The 18,078-nt window shown below is 46.6% G+C and overlaps 1 protein-coding gene across 1 annotated transcript in view; it reads left to right on the top strand.

Annotated features, from left to right (window-relative positions):
• Positions 1–13,282: 13,282 nt before the first annotated feature.
• Positions 13,283–18,078, top strand: part of LOC125639307 (haloacid dehalogenase-like hydrolase domain-containing 5) — a 44,027-nt gene continuing 39,231 nt past the window's right edge. Inside the window, exon 1 of the mRNA XM_048856072.2 lies at positions 13,283–13,471. Coding sequence (XP_048712029.1) covers positions 13,337–13,471 — 135 coding nt within the window. The 5' untranslated portion in view covers positions 13,283–13,336. The remainder of the gene's footprint in view (positions 13,472–18,078) is intronic.

Raw genomic sequence — 18,078 nt, 5'->3', positions numbered from 1 at the left:
CTGTCAAACTGAGAGGACATATCTATTCGGGTCCCACATGGGTCAGTCCTGCTACTAGTCAATATTTTAATTAATGACTTGGAGTGGAGAGTATGCTTATAAAATTTGCAGGTGATACCAAGCTGGAATGGGTTGCAAGCATTTTGGAGGACAGGATTAGAATTCAAAACGACTTTTTGATAAATTGGAGAATTGGTCTGAATTCCCCAAGATGAAACTGAATAAAGACAAGTTCCAGGTACTTCACTTAGGAAGGAAAAATCAAATGCATTAACTACAAAATGGGGAATAGCTGGCTAGGTGGTATTACTTCTGAAAAGGATCTGGGAGTTACAGTGAATCACAAATTGAATGAGTCAACAATATGCAGCTGCAAAAAAAAAGGCTAATACCATTTTGGAGTGCATTAACAAGAGTGTCCTTTATAAGATGCAGGAGGAAATTATCCTGTTCTACTCATCACTGGTAAGGCCTCCGATGGAGTTACTGTGTCCAGTTGTGGGCATCACAGTTTAGGAAAGATGTGGACAAATTGGAGACTGTCCAAAGGAGAGGGGGATGGAAAAAATATTTAGAAAAATCTGACCCCTGAGGAAAGATTTTTTTTAAAAAAAGGGGGGGAGGTGGTGGACATGTTTTGTTTTGAGAAGAGAAGGCTGAGGGGAGGGGAGCAATTGTCAACTATGTTAAGGGCTGCTATAAAGAGGATGGTGGTCAAATGTTCTCCATAACCACTGAAGGTGGGTCAAGAAGTAAGGGGCTTAATCTGCAACAAGGGAAATCTAGGAAATTAAATATTAGGAAAACCCTTTCTGACTATAAGGGTAGTTAAAGTCTGGAATAGACTCCATTGGGTAGTTGTGGAATCTCCATCACTGGAAGCTTTTAAAAACAGGTGGACAAATACCTGTCAGGGTGGTCTAGGTTTACTTGGTCCTGCCATAGTGTAGAGGGTTGACTTGATGACTTCTTCTATGGCTCTCTCAAGCCATACACTTCTTTGATTCTATTATGTGTTAGTTCTAATTTTAGATATGAAGCAAAAATAAGTTCTCTAGTCCCTGTTAGAGTTCTGGGTTATCATGAGTTGGTTCCTGGGTTGCCAAATGTTTTATATAAAACTCAGCAAACATGTCAAAATAACTGAAAACTCTTTTCTGGCCTGGTATTTCCAGATGTACGGAGCACCCATAGCTCATGCAGCGAAGTCAGTGGGAGCAACTGGTGCTCAGCATGTCTGAATATTGGGTAATACTTTTCAGAATATTGTGTGATTTGGACTTATGGGGGCTTGTTTATTGGATGAGTTAACTGGTGGATTCTGTGTTCCATGTAAATGTAGACAACCATTATTTCTGACTTTTTTTAGCCTGTATTCTGCTTTCTTTTGACTCTGGATTTACTGGAGTTTTCTTATGAATCATGTATGGTAAAATGTGAATATTCAGGGTCTAGTGGGGGAGAGGACATTAGCACTTATGCATGTTCTTTGGGTTTTTTTATTGGAAGCAGGGATGTATCTTGACATTCCTGGCCCAATACTAAGGTGGGAGAAATTCAAGGGCACTAAACCTACCCTTACACTCCAGTCATCAGTAGGCCTGCCCATACTGGTGCAGCAAAAAGCTTAAGGAAAATACACTCAATTTATGTAGAACTCTATGGAAATTATCAATGAACTATGTATAAATTGTACACTTCAGATACACTGGAACCCAACCACCCCCATTTTCACATCCTACACCAATCTTAGTCCACTGCTTCCTTCCAGTCCTTTGAGTCCCCATTTAATCCCACGTCTTCAGTTCTCCTTCCACATATGACTCCTTTCTCAGCCTCTCTGTACCTGTCCAGTCAGTACCTTTTATGGCAGTCAGACTGTTCTCCTGGGGTGGTGCAGCTGCTTCCCCCTGCCAGCAATTCACCACTCCCTGCCCTGGCCTCCTTTCTGCAGCTCCCTCTGTGTCTCCCACTGAAAGAGGGAGTTACAGGGAGGGAGGTCACTGATTTGGCTGGCAGAAGCAGGGGAGGGTGGGAGGGATTCTCATTTACTGGCCACTTCTTCACCCTTGTTGTTGGCCAAAAGCCGGTTATTTAGGCAGGTGCCGAGCAGGGTTCCGTGTCCTGGCTGTATGTAGTTCCATGGCATGCCCGAGTACCACTGTTCTTATCTTATGTGGTTTTAGAGTAGCAGACGTGTTAGTCTGTATTCGCAAAAAGAAAAGGAGTACTTATGGCACCTTAGAGACTAACCAATTTATTTGAGCATAAGCTTTCGTGAGCTACAGCTCACTTCATCGCATGCTCACGAAAGCTTATGCTCAAATAAATTGGTTACTCTCTAAGGTGCCACAAGTACTCCTTTTCTTTTTATGTGGTTTTATCACTAGGGGGCACCATAGTTCTGTACACTGGGCCAGTACATTATGCTTCTGCTCTGCAGAGGATGGGAGTTGGTGATGGGGCAGAATACATATCCGGCCTCACAGGGAGCACTGAATCTACAAGACGAAGGAATTCAGAGCCCCCCCACATCTCCTGTGGTGGGAATCGCCCATCCTCCTCCATGGCAGGGAGGAAGAGAAACTCTTCTGGAGCAGGGACCATGCTGTGCTGTGTGTTTGTACTAGGGTTGCCAACTTTTTTATCGCACACAACTGAACACCCTAGCTCCGTCCCTTCCCTGAGGCCCCACCCTTCGCTCACTACATTCCCCTCCCTCAGTGGCTCACTATCCCCCACTCTCACTCACTTTCACTGGGCTGGGGCCTGGGGTTGAGGGCTCTAACTGGGGGTGCAGGCTCTGGGGTGGGGCCAGAAATGCGGTGGGGCCTGAAATGCGGGAGAGGGCTCCGGCTGGGGCTGTAGGCTCTGGGGTGGGGCTGGGGATGAGGGGTTGGGGTACAGGAGGGGGCTCCAGGCTGGGGGGTGGGACTGAGGGATTCATAGTGTGGGAGGGGGCTGTGGGTTGAGGCGGGGGGGTTAGGTGCAAGAGGGGGTGTGGGCTCTGGGGTGGGGCCAGGGATGAGGGGTTCAGGGTATTGGAGGGGGTTCTGGACTGGGACAGGGGTTTGGGGTTTGTGTGGGGGGGGGTGAGCGATCCTGCTGGAGGTGCAGGCTCTGGGCTGGAGACAGGGATGAGGAGTTTAGGGTGCAGAACAGGGCTCCAGGTTTGCAGGGCTGGAGCAGGGAGTTGGGGCGCGGGGTTGGGGCATGGACTTACCTCGGGTGGCTCCTGGTCAGCAGCACAGAGGGGCTAAGGCAGGCTCCCTGCCTGTCCTCACACCGTGCTGCACCCTGGAAGTGGCCAGCATGTCTGACTCTTAGGCAGGAGGGCCAGGAGGCTCCATGTGCTACTCGTTCCTGGCCAATGGGAGTGCAAAGCCAGTGCTCAGGGAGGGGGCAGCACACAGAGCCCCGTGGCCTCCCCACCTAGGAGTCAGACCTGCTGGCTGCTTCTGGGGCGCAGCATACTGCCAGGACAGGTAGGGACTAGCCTGCCTTAGATCCGCAGCACCGCTGACTGGATTTTTAACAGCCCGGTTGGCAGTGCTGACCAGAGCTGCCAGGGTCCCTTTTCGACCGGCCAGTCCGTTCGAAAACCAGACACCTGGCAACCATAGTTGGTACAGTGCCCAGCCTGAGGGGATCTCAGTCCTGATTGCAGTGTTGCTGGCACTTATGAATTTATTGCAGTGAATGTGATGTTGGCCCCTCTTGGCAGTCTCATAATCGTGTTTTAAAAAAAAACAAAAACAGAAACTCCTGCTGTTGCATGATTTTTGGGAAGCAAAGGAAGAGACTCCCACACACAATGCTCCTGGAGGCAGGGGCACAAAAGTGCAACCCAAAGTCATTTGTTCTAGCCTCAAATCTTCTGCAGAGTGCTGTTTTAATATTTCTGTGCCCTTCACAACCATCTATAAGCTCTGGTCCAGTCCCTGCCGGTGACCCAAACGTACCATTTCGCTCTGCTGTTAGTAGTAGTAGACCACAGTCCTATCCTAGAGCCAAGAATAGAAACCAAATATTTTGATACCCAGTGTTTTACTGATGTCTTGCAAATATTTGCATGAGCCACTGGCAATGTGTGTTGTCTTCATGTGTGGGCTGGTACACTGAGAATAACAGCATGTTTCTCTCCCAACACATCCTGTACCCCTCTCATTGACTTCTATAGCTGAAATGGAAGAGGTCTGTGTTGTGGATGTAAAGGCTGTGAGTTTAAACTTGCTGATGACCCATATAGGATTGGGAAATATACAGTTGTGTGTGTGTGCACGCATTCTAGTGAAAGGACCCTGGAGTAATTGTTAGAATTATTTTGTATTGCAAAACATTTTATTTATCAATTTGGAGCCTGCATAACTAGAATTTGTTTTACTGTTACATTTTTATTATTCATATTTGTTAATAGGACTTGTTCCTTTAAGCATCTGGCTTTGTAGACTGAGCCTTGGTCTACACTACGAGTTTAGGTTGGATTTAGCAGCGTTAGATCGGTTTACCCTGCACCCATCCACACACGAAGCCATTTTTCCCGACTTTTAAGGGCTCTTAAAACCAGTTTCTGTACTCCGCCCCGACAAGTGGATTAGCACTGAAATCGACCTTGTTGAGCCCAATTTGGGGTATTGTGGATGCAATTAGACAGTATTGGCCTCCAGGAGCTATCCCAGAGTGCTCCATTGTGACCGCTCTGGACAGCACTCTCAACTCAGATGCACTGGCCAGGTAGACAGGAAAAGCCCCGCGAACTTTTGAATTTCATTTCCTGTTTGGCCAGCATGACGAGCTGATCAGCACAGGTGACCATGCAGAGTTCTTCAGCACATGGAGTCTCAGAATTGCAAAAGAGCTCCAGCATGGACCGAACAGGAGGTACTGGATCTGGTCGCTGTATGGGAAGACGAATCCATGCTATCAGAACTCTGTTCGAAAAGACGAAATGCCAAAATATTTGAAAAAATCTCCAAGGGCATGAAGGACAGAGGCTATAACAGGGACCCGCAGCAGTGCCGCGTGAAACTTTAAGGAGCTCAGGCAAGCCTACCAGAGAGGCAAATGGCTGCTCCGGGTCAGAGCCCCAGACATGCTGCTTCTATGATGAGCTGCATGCCATTCTAGGGGGTGCCCCTACAACTACCCCAGTCCTGTGCGTGGACTCCGTCAATGGACTCTCACGCAACAGGGATGCAGATTTTGGGGACGAGGAGGAGGTTGAAGCACAGCAAGCAAGCGGAGAAATTGTTTTCCCCGACAGCCAGGAACTGTTTTTCACCCTGGATCTAGTACCCTCCCAACCCACGGAAGGCAGGCTCCTGGACCTAGAAGGCAGAGAAGGGACCTCCGGTGAGTGTACCTTTGTAAATGTATTACACGGTTTAAAAGCAAGCATGTTTAAAGATTAATTTGCCCTGAAGACTTGGGATGCATTCGCGGCCAGTACAGTTACTGGAAAAGTCTGTTAATGTGTATGGGGATGGAGCGGAAATCCTCCAGGGACATCTCAGTGAAGCTCTCCTGGATGTACTCCCAAAGCCTTTGCAAAAGGTTTCTGAGGAGGGCAGCCTTATTCCGTCCTCCATGTTAGGACACTTTACCACGGCAAGCCAGCAGCACATAGTCTGGAGTCATTGCATAACAAAGCATGGCAACATATGGTCCCAGTGTTTGCTGGCATTCAAGCAACATCCGGATGTTCTTTATCTCTTTGTGTTATCCTCAGAAGAGTGATATCATTCATGGTCACCTGGTTGAAATAGGGGAATTTTATTAAGGGGACATTCAGAGGTGTCTGTTCCTGCTGGGCTGTTTGTCTGAGGCTGAACAGAAATCATCCCCGCTGTTAGCCATGCGGTGGGGGGAGGGGTGAAGCGATCATCCCAGAGAATTTGGTGTGTGTGTGTGTGTGTGTGTGGGGTGATGGTTAGTTGGGTTTGTGCTGCACGTTAACCCGAAAACCGCAGCCCCTCCTTTTAAATGGCCAACCCATTTTAAAAGGCCAACCCAACGGGTGCTTGGTATGTGAAATGAGGGCACTGCTGTTTGAAACCATTCCCACATGTTAGGAAGGTTAAAGAAACCAAAAGACTATGGCTTACCATGTCCACCTGCAAGCCAAATTCTGTTGCCTGCCGGCCCTGCGTGTGTGATCTCTCACACCATACTGGCAGGCCCTCGATATAAGAGGCAAAATGTGACCTTGTAAAGAAAGCACACATGCTATGTAATGTTAACAGCTTGGTTCACCATGAAAGAGTCTACCCATTGTTCTCGAAAATGTCTCCTTTTAAAGACTAATCTCCTTTTTTTCCCTCCTGCAGCTGCAAATGTTTCATCTCTCCATGTATCCTCTCCATCCCAGAGGCTATCAAAGATTAGAAGCCGAAAAAAACGCACTCATGATGAAATGTTCTCTGAGCTCATGCAGTCCTCCCACACTGAAAGAGCCCAGCACAATGCATGGAGGGAGACAATGTCAGAGTCCAGGAAAGCATAAAATGAGCGCGAGGAGAGGAGGCAGGATGCAATGCTGGGGCTACTGGAAGATCAAACTGATATGCTCCAGCGTATGGTTGAGGTGCAGGAAAGGCAGCAGGAGCACAGATGGCCGCTGCAGCCCCTGTGTAACCAACCGCCCTCCTCCCCAAGTTCCATAGCCTCCTTACCCAGATGCCCAAGAATGCGGTGGGGGGGTCCCTCTGGGCACCCGACTACTCCACGCCAGAGGACTGCCCAAGCAACAGAAAGCTGGCATTCAATAAGTTTTGAAGTGCAGTGTGGCCTTGTCCTTCCATCCTTCCCTCCTCCATCACCCCACCCGGTGCTTCCCTCCTCCTCCCACCCCTCCCGGGTTACCTTGGCAGTTATCCCCCAATTTGTGTGACGAATTAATAAAGAATGCATGAATTTGAAACAACAATGACTTTATTGCCTCTGCAAGTGGTGATCAAAGGTGGGAGGGGAGGGCGGTTGGCTTACAGAGAAGTACAGTGAACCAAGGGGGCGTATTTTCATCAAGGAGAAACAAACAGAACTTTCACACCGTAGCCTGGTCAGTCATGAAACTGGTTTTCAAAGCTTCTCTGATGTGCAGCGTGCCCTGCTGTGCTCTTCTAACCACCCTGGTGTCTGGCAGCATGTAATCAGCAGTCAGGCGATTTGCCTCACATCCCACCCCACTGTAAACGTCTCCCCCTTACTCTCACAGATATTGTGGAGCACACAGCAAGTAGTAATAACGATGAGAATATTGGTTTTGCTGAGATCTGAGTCAGTAAACTGCGCTAGCGTGCTTTTAAACGTCCAAATGCACATTCTACCACCATTCTGCACTTGCTCAGCCTATAGTTGAACAGCTCCTGACTACTGTCCAGGGTGCCTATGTATGTCTTCATGAGCCATGGCATTAAGGGGTAGGCTGGGTCCTCAAGGATAACTATAGGCATTTCAACATCCCCAACGATTATTTTCTGGTCTGGAAAGTAAGTCCCTTGCTGCAGCCATTCCCACAGACCAGAGTTCCTAAAGATGCGAGCGTCATGTACCTTTCCCAGCCATCCCACGTTGATGTTAGTGAAATGTCCCTTGTGATCCACCAGTGCTTGCAGCACCATTGAAAAGTACCCCTTTCGGTTTATGTACTGGCTGCCTTGGTGGTCCGGTCCCAAGATAGGGATACGCGTTCCGTCTATCGCCCCACCACTGTTAGGGAATTCCATTGCAGCAAAGCTATCCACTTTGATCTGCACATTTCCCAGAGTCACTACCCTTGATAGCAGCAGGTCAGTGATCGCGTTGGCTACTTGCATCACAGCAGCCCCCACAGCAGATTTGCCCACTCCAAATTGATTCCTGACTGACCGGTAGCTGTCTGGCGTTGCAAGCTTCCACAGGGCTATTGCCGCTCGCTTCTCAACTGTGAAGATTGCTCTCATCTTGGTATTCTGGTGCTTCAGGGCAGGGGAAAGCAAGTCACAAAGTTCCATGAAAGTGCCCTTACGCATATGAAAGTTTCGCAGCCATTGGGAATCATCTCAGACCAGCAACACTATGCGGTCCCACCAATCTGTGCTTGTTTCTCGGGCCCAGGATCGGCATTCCACAGCATGAGCCTGCCCCACTGCCACCAGGACGGCCAAATTGCTGGGGCCTGTACTTTGAGAGAAGTCTGTGTCCATGTCCTGATCACTCTCCTCACCGTGCTGCCATCGCCTGCTTTTGCAGGTTCTGGTTCTGGTTCTGCATATACTGATGGATAATGTGCTTGGTGTTTAGAGCGGTCACAACTGCTGTGGTGATCTGAGTGGGCTCCATGCTTGCCGTGGTATGGCGTGAGCAGGAGAGCAGAGTCGCAGCGGAAGTGGCGGGGGGATGACGATGCTGACAGCAATATGGTGCCCACACAGAAAAAGGCACGAAATGATTGTAGGCCATTGCTTTCACGGAGGGAGGAGTAAGGGGTAGGCTGGCAGCAGACGGTGCAGCACAACTGCTAGCCATTTTGGGTGCTTGCGGTGCTGCTGGCTGGGAGAGCAGCCTGAGGCAGAATGGCCCCCTCAAGGATTGAGCTCATAACCCTGGGTTTAACAGGCCAATGCTCAAACCACTGAGCTATCCCTCTGCCAATATTCCAGGTAGGACTGAATCTCCATTAGCCAAACTTAAAAGAAGAGAATGACCCGAGTCACTCCCATTTATGTCCAGGCGCTCCTGACAGACCTCACCAAGGCTGGCCAAGAGCACCCAGGAGACGACAAGGACGGCTACCAGTCGTACTGCACCGTCTGCTGCCATAAGGCAATGAGCTGCTGCTGTGTAGCAATGCAGTCCTGCGTCTGCCAGCACCCAGGAGACGTATGGCGACGATGAGCTGAGCGGGCTCCATGCTTGCTGTGGTATGGCATCTGCACGGGTAACCCAAGAAAAAAAGTGCAAAACGATTATCTGCTGTTGCTTTCACAGAGGTGGGGCCTGATGACATGTACCCAGAACCACCTGCGACAATGTTTTTTGCCCCATCAGGCATTGGGATCTCAACCCAGAATTCCAATGGGCGGCGGAGACTGCGGGAACTGTGGGATAGCTACCCACAGTGCAGCACTCCAGAAGTCGATGCTAGCCTTGGTGCTGTGGATGCACTCTGCCAACTTAATGATCTTAAGTGGGGACACACACAATCGACTGTATAAAATCGCTTTCTAAAAAATCGACTTCTATAAATTGGACCTAATTTCGTAGTGTAGACATACCCTGAGTGTGTTTGGGAGGCAGAACAATGTGTGGAAGGTCTTACCTATGAATTCAGAGAATGGAAAACCCTACCTGTCTAAGCTCCAAGAGGTTAGAAATTTACTTAATAAACTTATCCTTCCAGGCTGCAAGTCTCATTCTCGAAAGTATACAACTAGCACATATAGTGCTCAGATACTTTGGGGGTAATGCCAGTGAGCTACAGAGCTTTTCACTAGTAGGTCACCAGTTTGAATCCTGCTCAGCTCAACAGAGTTGAACAGTTGTTCCCATTTAATGGATGTTTGGTAGCCCCTATGTCATAAATATAAAGGGAAAGGTAAACACCTTTAAATCCCTCCTGGCCAGAGGAAAAACCCTTTTACCTGTAAAGGGTTAAGAAGCTAAGATAACCTCACTGGCACCTGAGCAAAATGACCAATGAGGAGACAAGATACTTTCAAAGCTGGAGGGTTGGGGGCGGAAACAAAGGTTCTCTCTGTCTGTGTGATGCTTTTGCCGGGACCAGAGCAGGAACGCAAGTCAGAACTCCTGTAAAGAGTTAATAAGCAATATAGTTAGATATGCATTAGATTTTGTTTGGTTTAAATGGCGGATAAAATAAGTTGTGTTGAATGGAATGTATATTCCTGTTTTTGTGTCTTTTTGTAACTTAAGGTTTTGCCTAGAGGGATTCTCTATGTTTTGAATCTGATTACCCTGTAAGGTATTTACCATCCTGATTTTTACAGAGGTGATTCTTTTACTTTTTCTTTAATTAAAATTCTTCTTTTAAGAACCTGATTGCTTTTTCATTGTTCTTAAGATCCAAGGGTTTGGGTCTGTGTTCACGTATGCAAATTGGTGAGGATTTTTATCAAGCCTTCCCCAGGAAAGGGGGTGTAGGGCTTGGGGGGGATTTTGGGCGGAAAGACGTTTCCAAGTGGGCTCTTTCCCTGTTATTTTTGTTAGACGCTTGATGGTGGCAGCAATAAGGTCCAGGGACAAAAGGTAAAATAGTTTGTACCTTGGGGAAGTTTTAACCTAAGCTGGTAAAAATAAGCTTAGGGGTTTTTCATGCAGGTCCCCACATCTGTACCCTAGAGTTCAGAGTGGGGAAGGAACCTTGACACCCTATACGAAGTGAGCTTGGAGAGTCCTATTTCCAGTTCCTGTGTCACAAATGCACCAATATGCTTTGCACTGAATAGTAAACTCTTCAGTGCAGGGGCTTTCTCTGTGTTGTATGGTGCCTGGCACAATTGGGCTCTGATTTTGGTTGGGTTTTCTAGCAAGACCTCCTGGAACAGGGGTTAAAAAATTGCCTCAGTATAAGTTTACAAAAGTTGGTGTAATTGTCTAACACACTGGAGGTGGACAGCGGGACCAAACCCACTTTTTAAAAAAACACAAGATTTTTTGGGGGGGTCTAAGTCAGACTTTTGAACTTTAGCATTGGCAGTACTCTGAAAATGGCCTCTGAGCATTAGCATAGTATATATATTTAATATGCTAGGAAATGGAAGAAAAACTGTAACATAGATAAAGGAAAAGAGAGTATAAAATGGTTGGGAAGGATAAAATTGAAGAGGCAGAATCTACAAAACATCACAAAGTGAAGTAAGGTGGCAGCATAATGATGTGTGAAGGGTGGAAAAAGCACTTACAAATGTCAAAATGATTAAACAGCAATTAGACTATGAAGAAATCATAGAATATCAGGGTTAGAAGGGACCTCAGGAGGTCATCTAGTCCAATCCCCTGCTTAAAACAGGACCAATCCCCAATTTTTGCCCCAGATCCCTAAATGGCCCCATCAAGGATTGAACTCACAACCCTGGGTTTAGCAGGCCAATGCTCAAACCACTGAGTTATCCTTCCCCACAGAAAAGGCAAAATTAAAAAAAAATATGTACAAGTTCCACCATACTGTTCAGTAGTGAAAGGACTAAATAGATGTATAAAAAGCTGTGATGTGAAAGTGAAATGCAAATTGTGGCTGCTGCTTGAACCCCCTGTTGGGGAACAGACACCCTGTTCAGAAATTACTTGAGTGGAAGATCAGTTCCCACGTACTCGGATACCAGCCTTGGCTGGCACCAGCTGAGTTCTTTTAGGCTGAATGTTCTCTTAGCTGCAAACTCCATAGATGGTTTTTACCAGAAGATACCAGTGTGGTAAAAATGCCTGTGTCCTGTTTGCGTTACAGCTCCACAGTTTTGCAACTGCTAGTGGCAAGTATGGCTGTGAAGTTAGTTAATGTATCCAAGGCCTTAGGGTAAACCTTTACTTGAGAATTACACTGTTGCAATTTTCACCAGTGCAGCTGGAACAGTGGATAACGCCCACAGTCTTGTTTTGGGTACACACAATTAACTGCTTCCACATGCAGAACTCCATGGAAGCCTCAGAAAGCTGTGCCTTCTTGGACCTATCCTACAGTGCCTAGCACAGCTTTCTGAAGTGAGTGTAGAATGTGGTTTATCATGGAAATTAGAGCCTGTTGACATGTCTGTTTTTGTTCTGTTTCTGTTTCTGCCTAGGTCGAACAGTTCTGTCCTGCACCTGATTTGTGCAGGAGCTGCAAGGGGAGAACCCCTGTTGTGCTGTCACACACAAGGGAGAGGTCACATTGATGAGTTTGCATCATATTTCTTGCTCTCACATACAAAATGCTATGGCCCTTGAGATGATGGCCTCGGGCAGAGTGTGTGTGCGCCCCGATGGCGTGACATCTGTGTGTCAGAGAGACAAGGTGGGTGAGGTAATATCCTTTATGGGACTAACTTCTGTTTATGAGAGAGACAAGCTTTCAAGCCACAAAGAACTCCTCTTCAGGTCTAGGAAAGGCACCCAGAGCATCACAGCAAAATGCAAGGGAACAGATAGTTTAGTTTAAATTTATTGTTTGACCCAGTGTCTCACTCCCAGGTGCAGTGTTGTGTAGCTTTTCTTTGCAGATGAGGACTGTTAGGTCAGATATAGAGTGATCGCTTTGTGAAAAGCATTCTCCCACAGTTGATGGGGTGTTTTGTTTTTTATCACTTTCCTGTGTGAGTTCATTCAAGTGATTAGTGATTGTCTTGTTACACCCACATAGTTGTTGTTGGACCACTTAGTGCACTGGTACACCACATGTGATAGGCCCATGGATCTTGAAAGGTGTGTTGTGAGGAATGTTGATCACAGTAGCAGTGGAGATATGTCTGTAGGTTTTGCATCTGGTGCTGCTTTGAGTTGTTTTTTTCCTCACAAAATATTTTTTAAAATTTCACTAGGAGTTTAAATTCATTACTCTGATAGACACTAAAAGTCCTGGACTGAAGAGAGAGACTGGATTTATGGCTTATTACAACACTGTAACTATCTAAGGCCAGGTTTATAGTACAGACTTACATGGGTGAAACTAGGTTGTTCAGGGGTGTGAAACATCCAACCGAATCCCCAGTGTAGACCCTGCTATGTTGCTAGGAGAGCTTCTCCCATTGCCATAGCTTCTCCCTCTCCTGGAGGTGGATTAAATATACTGATAAAATGTTGCATAGCAGCTTCTCCTAAATTTAGTCCAGGCCTAATCTCTTCTTTTTGTCCTATAACTACAGGGGTGGAAGCAGGCTAGTCTTCCTTGACTGGTCCCTTACAATATGTGCTTGCATGTTGCTCTGATGTTCGGAGTCCCTTTCCCTGAAGGCGAGCTGGTCCACCCACCTTGTTTGGCTAATACCCTGGGACCCCCAGGCCTCCACCTCCATGTGTGTCACACGCGGGGGGCGGGGTGGCACCCACCCTGAGCTAGGTGCATGGAGGGACTGGGCCCCCTGGCAGCACAACTCCCCCTACCCATCAGCTGTGGGGCAGGGTCGGCTCCTGACAGGATCCAAGGTGGAGCCCACCTCCCCTGTGGGTGGAGCTAGGGGGCGTGACCCCGGCGGGGTTGCCGGCGGCGTCGAGGGAGGGAGGGAGGGGGGCGAGATACAGGCTCCGCCCCTTGGCGGCGGCGTGGGGGGGGGCGGGGCTAGGGGACCGAGTTTGCTGCACCGGCCGCTGCCGCGGCTCTTCGGCAGGGCCGGGCGGGCTGTGGGCCCCGCGCGCTCTTGGGGCCATGCGGAGGGTGCTGCCGCTGCCCCGCAGCTGGCTCGGGGGGCGGCCGGCCGGGCCCACGGGACTCCGCGGGCTCTGCAACGCCGCCGCCGGCCTCGCCGCGCCACCCCCCGGGGACAGCGGAGGCGGCACCAAGGTAACCGGGGTGCAGGGCTCCGGGGCGCCCCTGGTGCGGAGCCGGGTGCGGCGTCGAGGCGCGGGGAGCAGCCGCCTCCGCACCCCGGGGCAGAGGGCTCGTGGCGCGGGGACAGGCGGCAGCATCGCCCGGGGGAGCCGGGTCGGGGGCGGGGAGCTCTTCTAGCTCCCACCGGCTGAGCGCATGGAGCCGGGCGATCCCCGCGCAGCTGAGCGGTGGCCGGGAGGGTGCACGGGCCAGCTCTGCCCCATACCCCCTCGGCTGCGCTTTATCATGGCTCGGAAGGGAACCGGAGTGAAACCGAAGCCGCTCGAATCCGAGCAGGCCGTGGCCGTGTCGCCTGTCCCCGCTGAGGTTTGACACCGTCCCGAGAACAGGGATGCTCGTGGGGTGCGCAAGTGTCTGGAGGGTTTCTTCTCTTTTGGCACGCGGTCATGTGGGTGAGCAGCTCTGTCCTGTGGCTATAAGACTGTAATGATACATACTGGTGTTGTCAGGCACTATGTATGTTCATGAAGCTTTGGGATAGTGCCTCACGGGTATATATTGCTGGACGGTGTAATTATGTGCATAGATAGTAGACTGAAGTTAATGTGAGTAGCTGATATGCAAGAACAACGGAAATCCTCTTTGCTAGTGCCTTCTTGATAGGGTTGGTATCGGTTATGGATTCGCAAAGCTATTAAGCATCTATTATCAAGTGCTGCTAAAGTAAAAATGTAATTTTCAAGCAACAGGAATATTCTAATAATCTTTGTAACCATGAAATTGATGGACAATAACGAATTGTTTATATAGTAATTACACTAATGAGAACATTTTCTGTTGTACTACTTTGTGGTCCATAAATATCCAGGGAGTAAGAATTGCAAAGCAAAATAGTTCTAGTACTCAAAAGATTCATGGAAACACTTGGAAAACTGAGAGATGTACTCCTGTTCAAACACAGATATGTGGAAGTGAAATGTAAGTACTTGAGAGAGTCTTCTTTGCAAACGTTCACAGTCTGATCTTCCAGTATGATGCCAAACAATAATGTTATGCTATTGTATATACAACAGGCTTACATAGTAGAAATCACCCCTCTGCCCCTCCCTCCCGCCCAGTAACTATTAGCCTGGTGGTAGGTAAGTGAATAGTGTCAGATTTTTGAACAGATTCATTATGGCTTAAATGTAATAATAAATGGAAGTTGTCTCCAAAATCCTACTGTGAGCTGCAGTGGAACTTGTTTTAGAACGCTGAACAAAGTATGTTCTTGTTCAAAATCTGAGGTAGAATGTATGCTGTCTGGCTATAGTCTTTGATCCATCTGTTATATAATCACAGTTTCAATGGTGAGGACTTGGTTGTTACCAGTACAAATAGGCTTTTAAAAAAAACAAAACCGGACATGTTTCTTGAGCATTGGTCCAAAATTGTACTGTTTCAAAATATGTGAAAGCTCACTAATTAGTGCCATCTTGCAAAACTATATATACTAAGGGTAAGAAATGGTGTGTTTGGCTTTTTATTTTTGGCCAGAAGAGTGAAGTATTAGGGTTTTATTTTTTATTGTGATGGGTAATAGGCAGGTGAGTAGACTTCTGCCTGTCATCATCTCCAGACTGTATTGTTAGTTTTTTCTTTGGCTCTTCTTGATGTTGATCTTGCATCTGAATGCATCTGGTACTGCATAGGTGTGTGCATGTCAGTAAGTTAGCAGCGTAGGGGCACTGGTGGCTATTTAATTCCCAGATACACATGAAAGTCTTTAAAAAGCCAATTTAATCAGATTATTAAGTGTTCTAAATATAAATGTACCACAATACAATATTTAGAGAATGTAAATAGTTAAAATTTAAAAAAAGCAGATGTGAAGAGTGAGACAAAACTGAAAAAAAAATTCACTCAGGATTTGAAAATAGATGGAAAGGTGATAGGACAGAGCTACAGAAAGGTTCAAGCAACTCAGATATTTTGTAAAGTATGGTTTTGAACTGACTGATAGGAAAGATTGAGGGTAGGCTGACATTTTCCGCGTATACCAAGGAAACAGGGTAGGTGACAGTGGTGTGCCCAACTGAGACCCTTGGAGGTCATGAAGAAGGGACAGTCATCAAGGGAAGAGGAGATGATGTGGATGAGCACCTCAGCAAATATTTTTTGTTTTAACATTGCCTTCAGCTTCTGGTACCTAAGCTAGAAATGTGACCTTTCAGTGGATTTCTGTTTGTAATTATTTAATTTTTAAATTGTGCCATAAGAGTATGTGTTCATTGACAGACATTTATAGGAATTGCTTTGTTACTTCCTGGGGGCGGGGGATGGGGAAACTGGGGAATTAAGGGATTTTGGGGTTGGGTGAGGAAGATAAGCTGTGTACAGGAGACCGAGGAAATGAAGAGCTCCTTCTCCAGCTGCCACCTTTTTCTTGATCTGGTCTGTGGCGCTGACCAGCAAAAGTAGCTCACCAGTGCCTGATGGACCACACTGAAGCTCCTATTTAAAATATTGACTTACGAAATTAGACTTTAGATCAGATAATTTTTATGCTGTGTGCTAGATCTCAACAAGCTTAATGCAATTAATTTAGTCATCACTCTCCTTTTTTCTGTCATGCTGAAAATTGGTTTTAAAAAAAAGTCATTTTTGGAATTCAGTCATCTCTATTTCTGAAGTTTTATGATTTGGAACTCTCACCTTCTAATCACTTCAGATATCTGAAGAAGAAAATCTACCTTGATCCAGCTCTGTTTTGAGGCTGTTTTTTTTTAGTTGGCGATGGAGGGCAGAAAAATCATGCTTATAATGGAAACTTAACTGAAACTTGTAACTGTGGAATGCTGCTCTACAAGGCGTCGATGTTCTGTATAGTACAAGGAGTTTTCAAATTTTGACCCTACAAGTTGCCATACATTTCAAGGCAATACCCCTGCTCTCCTTCCAAAACATTTAATTTAAATCGTTTGATATTTTATCTTCATTTTTCCTTCTGTTTGCTTACATAGATCTTGCTTTTATACCCTGTGCTTAACACAGTCACTCTTAAGTTATAGAGAGTGAAAGTCTTAAAGCAATAGTGAGAGGAAATGATTCAGCGACTTACAGATCGGTGAGATGGGGAAATACAAAGCAAGTGGTTATATCCTTTTTCAACATAATGGGGAGGAGATAGAGCAGGTCAGTCAATATTAGAAGCGGGTAGTGAGTGGTCAGGACTGCTGAGTAGATGGATGGGGCACAGAAGTAGGAAAGAAGTAGTCTATGTAGTTTAGTAAAGCTAGTAGATAGTTTTGCTATCATGATTGTGTCTGCATGGGCATTTTTCATGAACTTTTTGCTGTCACTGGTGGAACTGTACTAATGTTAGTGCAATGGCAGGAGATTTAAGAATATTGCCAGTGTAGTTGAGGCTAAGGGATCTAGAAAACCATTAGACACCGAGATGAAAATTTGAATTGCTATCTACTTCGCATTCACTAACTATCTTTAGAGCTACGTTTCTCAAATGCGGCCACTGGGGCCACCAGGTGCTTTTCTTGCAGCCACAGCCTCTTGGGCTGTGATTGGGTGGGGAGGGGGGAAGAGAGCAGTGGCCCCTCTCCAGGGGGAGCAGTGGGGGTTGGGCCTTGCCCCCCCTTTGAAGACACAAACACTGGAGGTATAGGCAGCTGGTGAATATCTCTCTTCACAGCAGCAGACTTACTATCGAGCAAGTTTTTTTTTTTAAAAAAAAAAAAGCAACCAAAAAAGCAAAAGACACAACAACAACAAGAACATGCAAAACACCCTATTTGTGTTTCTATTCTGTTTAGGTCCAGTAAAGAATAGAGACCACTGTACATTATTTTTATTACTGAGTCTGAAATAAAACCCTACATAAATAAATTACAATGATTTGGACATGTATATATGCATATTTATTTGTTTTTCCAAAGTTAATTAAGAATTTTAGGAAAAATTGTCAGCACAGCCACCAGCACGAGTTGGTGGCTGCACTCTGAGGCCACCAAAAATTTTGTTGTGAGAATCCCTGCTTTAGAGGCCCCTCAAAACAAAGCAAAAGAAACTGGTGCCTCTTTGAAATTTCAGTCTTTAAATGAGTTGTCAGGACCATACTGTACACTTGTTGAAATTTATTAGTTAATGAGCTGAGGAAGGCATGAAGAGAGGCTATATTTGGGTGTGTAGCCAGAAGCAGCCTTCAGCCAAAAAACTTTTCAGTCTAATCTTCAATGTTTTGGAGCAGAACTGGGATTAAGAAAGAAGCGTGTTACAGATTGAACCATCGGTGTTACCAACTCCAGCAGCTAATTTGAGTCTTCAGAGGAAACACTGGTTTTTAAATGCTGTATAAAATGGCTCAAATCAACTCCTCCGGTAACCATAACATTAAGTAGGTTGTGCTTAGTCAACTGTGCTCCTGTTGTCATCAGCATACTCAGAGAAGATCAGTGCTTCAGCTGCAATATAATTCACTTTTAAAGTCTTGAGCCTAATTTATTTTAAGTATGTTCCTTAAGTCAAAAATATAAGTTTCTTTTCCCTTGTCAATTGCCACAGTCGGTGAGTCTTCCCTCCTGAAGGAATAGCCATTTTCATCCACTGATGAGCTGCTATAGTTC

This window comes from Caretta caretta, chromosome 7 (genome assembly GCF_965140235.1).
Source record: "Caretta caretta isolate rCarCar2 chromosome 7, rCarCar1.hap1, whole genome shotgun sequence".
Taxonomy (NCBI): Eukaryota; Metazoa; Chordata; order Testudines; family Cheloniidae; genus Caretta; species Caretta caretta.
Note: the sequence above shows the minus strand (reverse complement) of the source record. Positions and strands in the feature narration are given on the sequence as shown.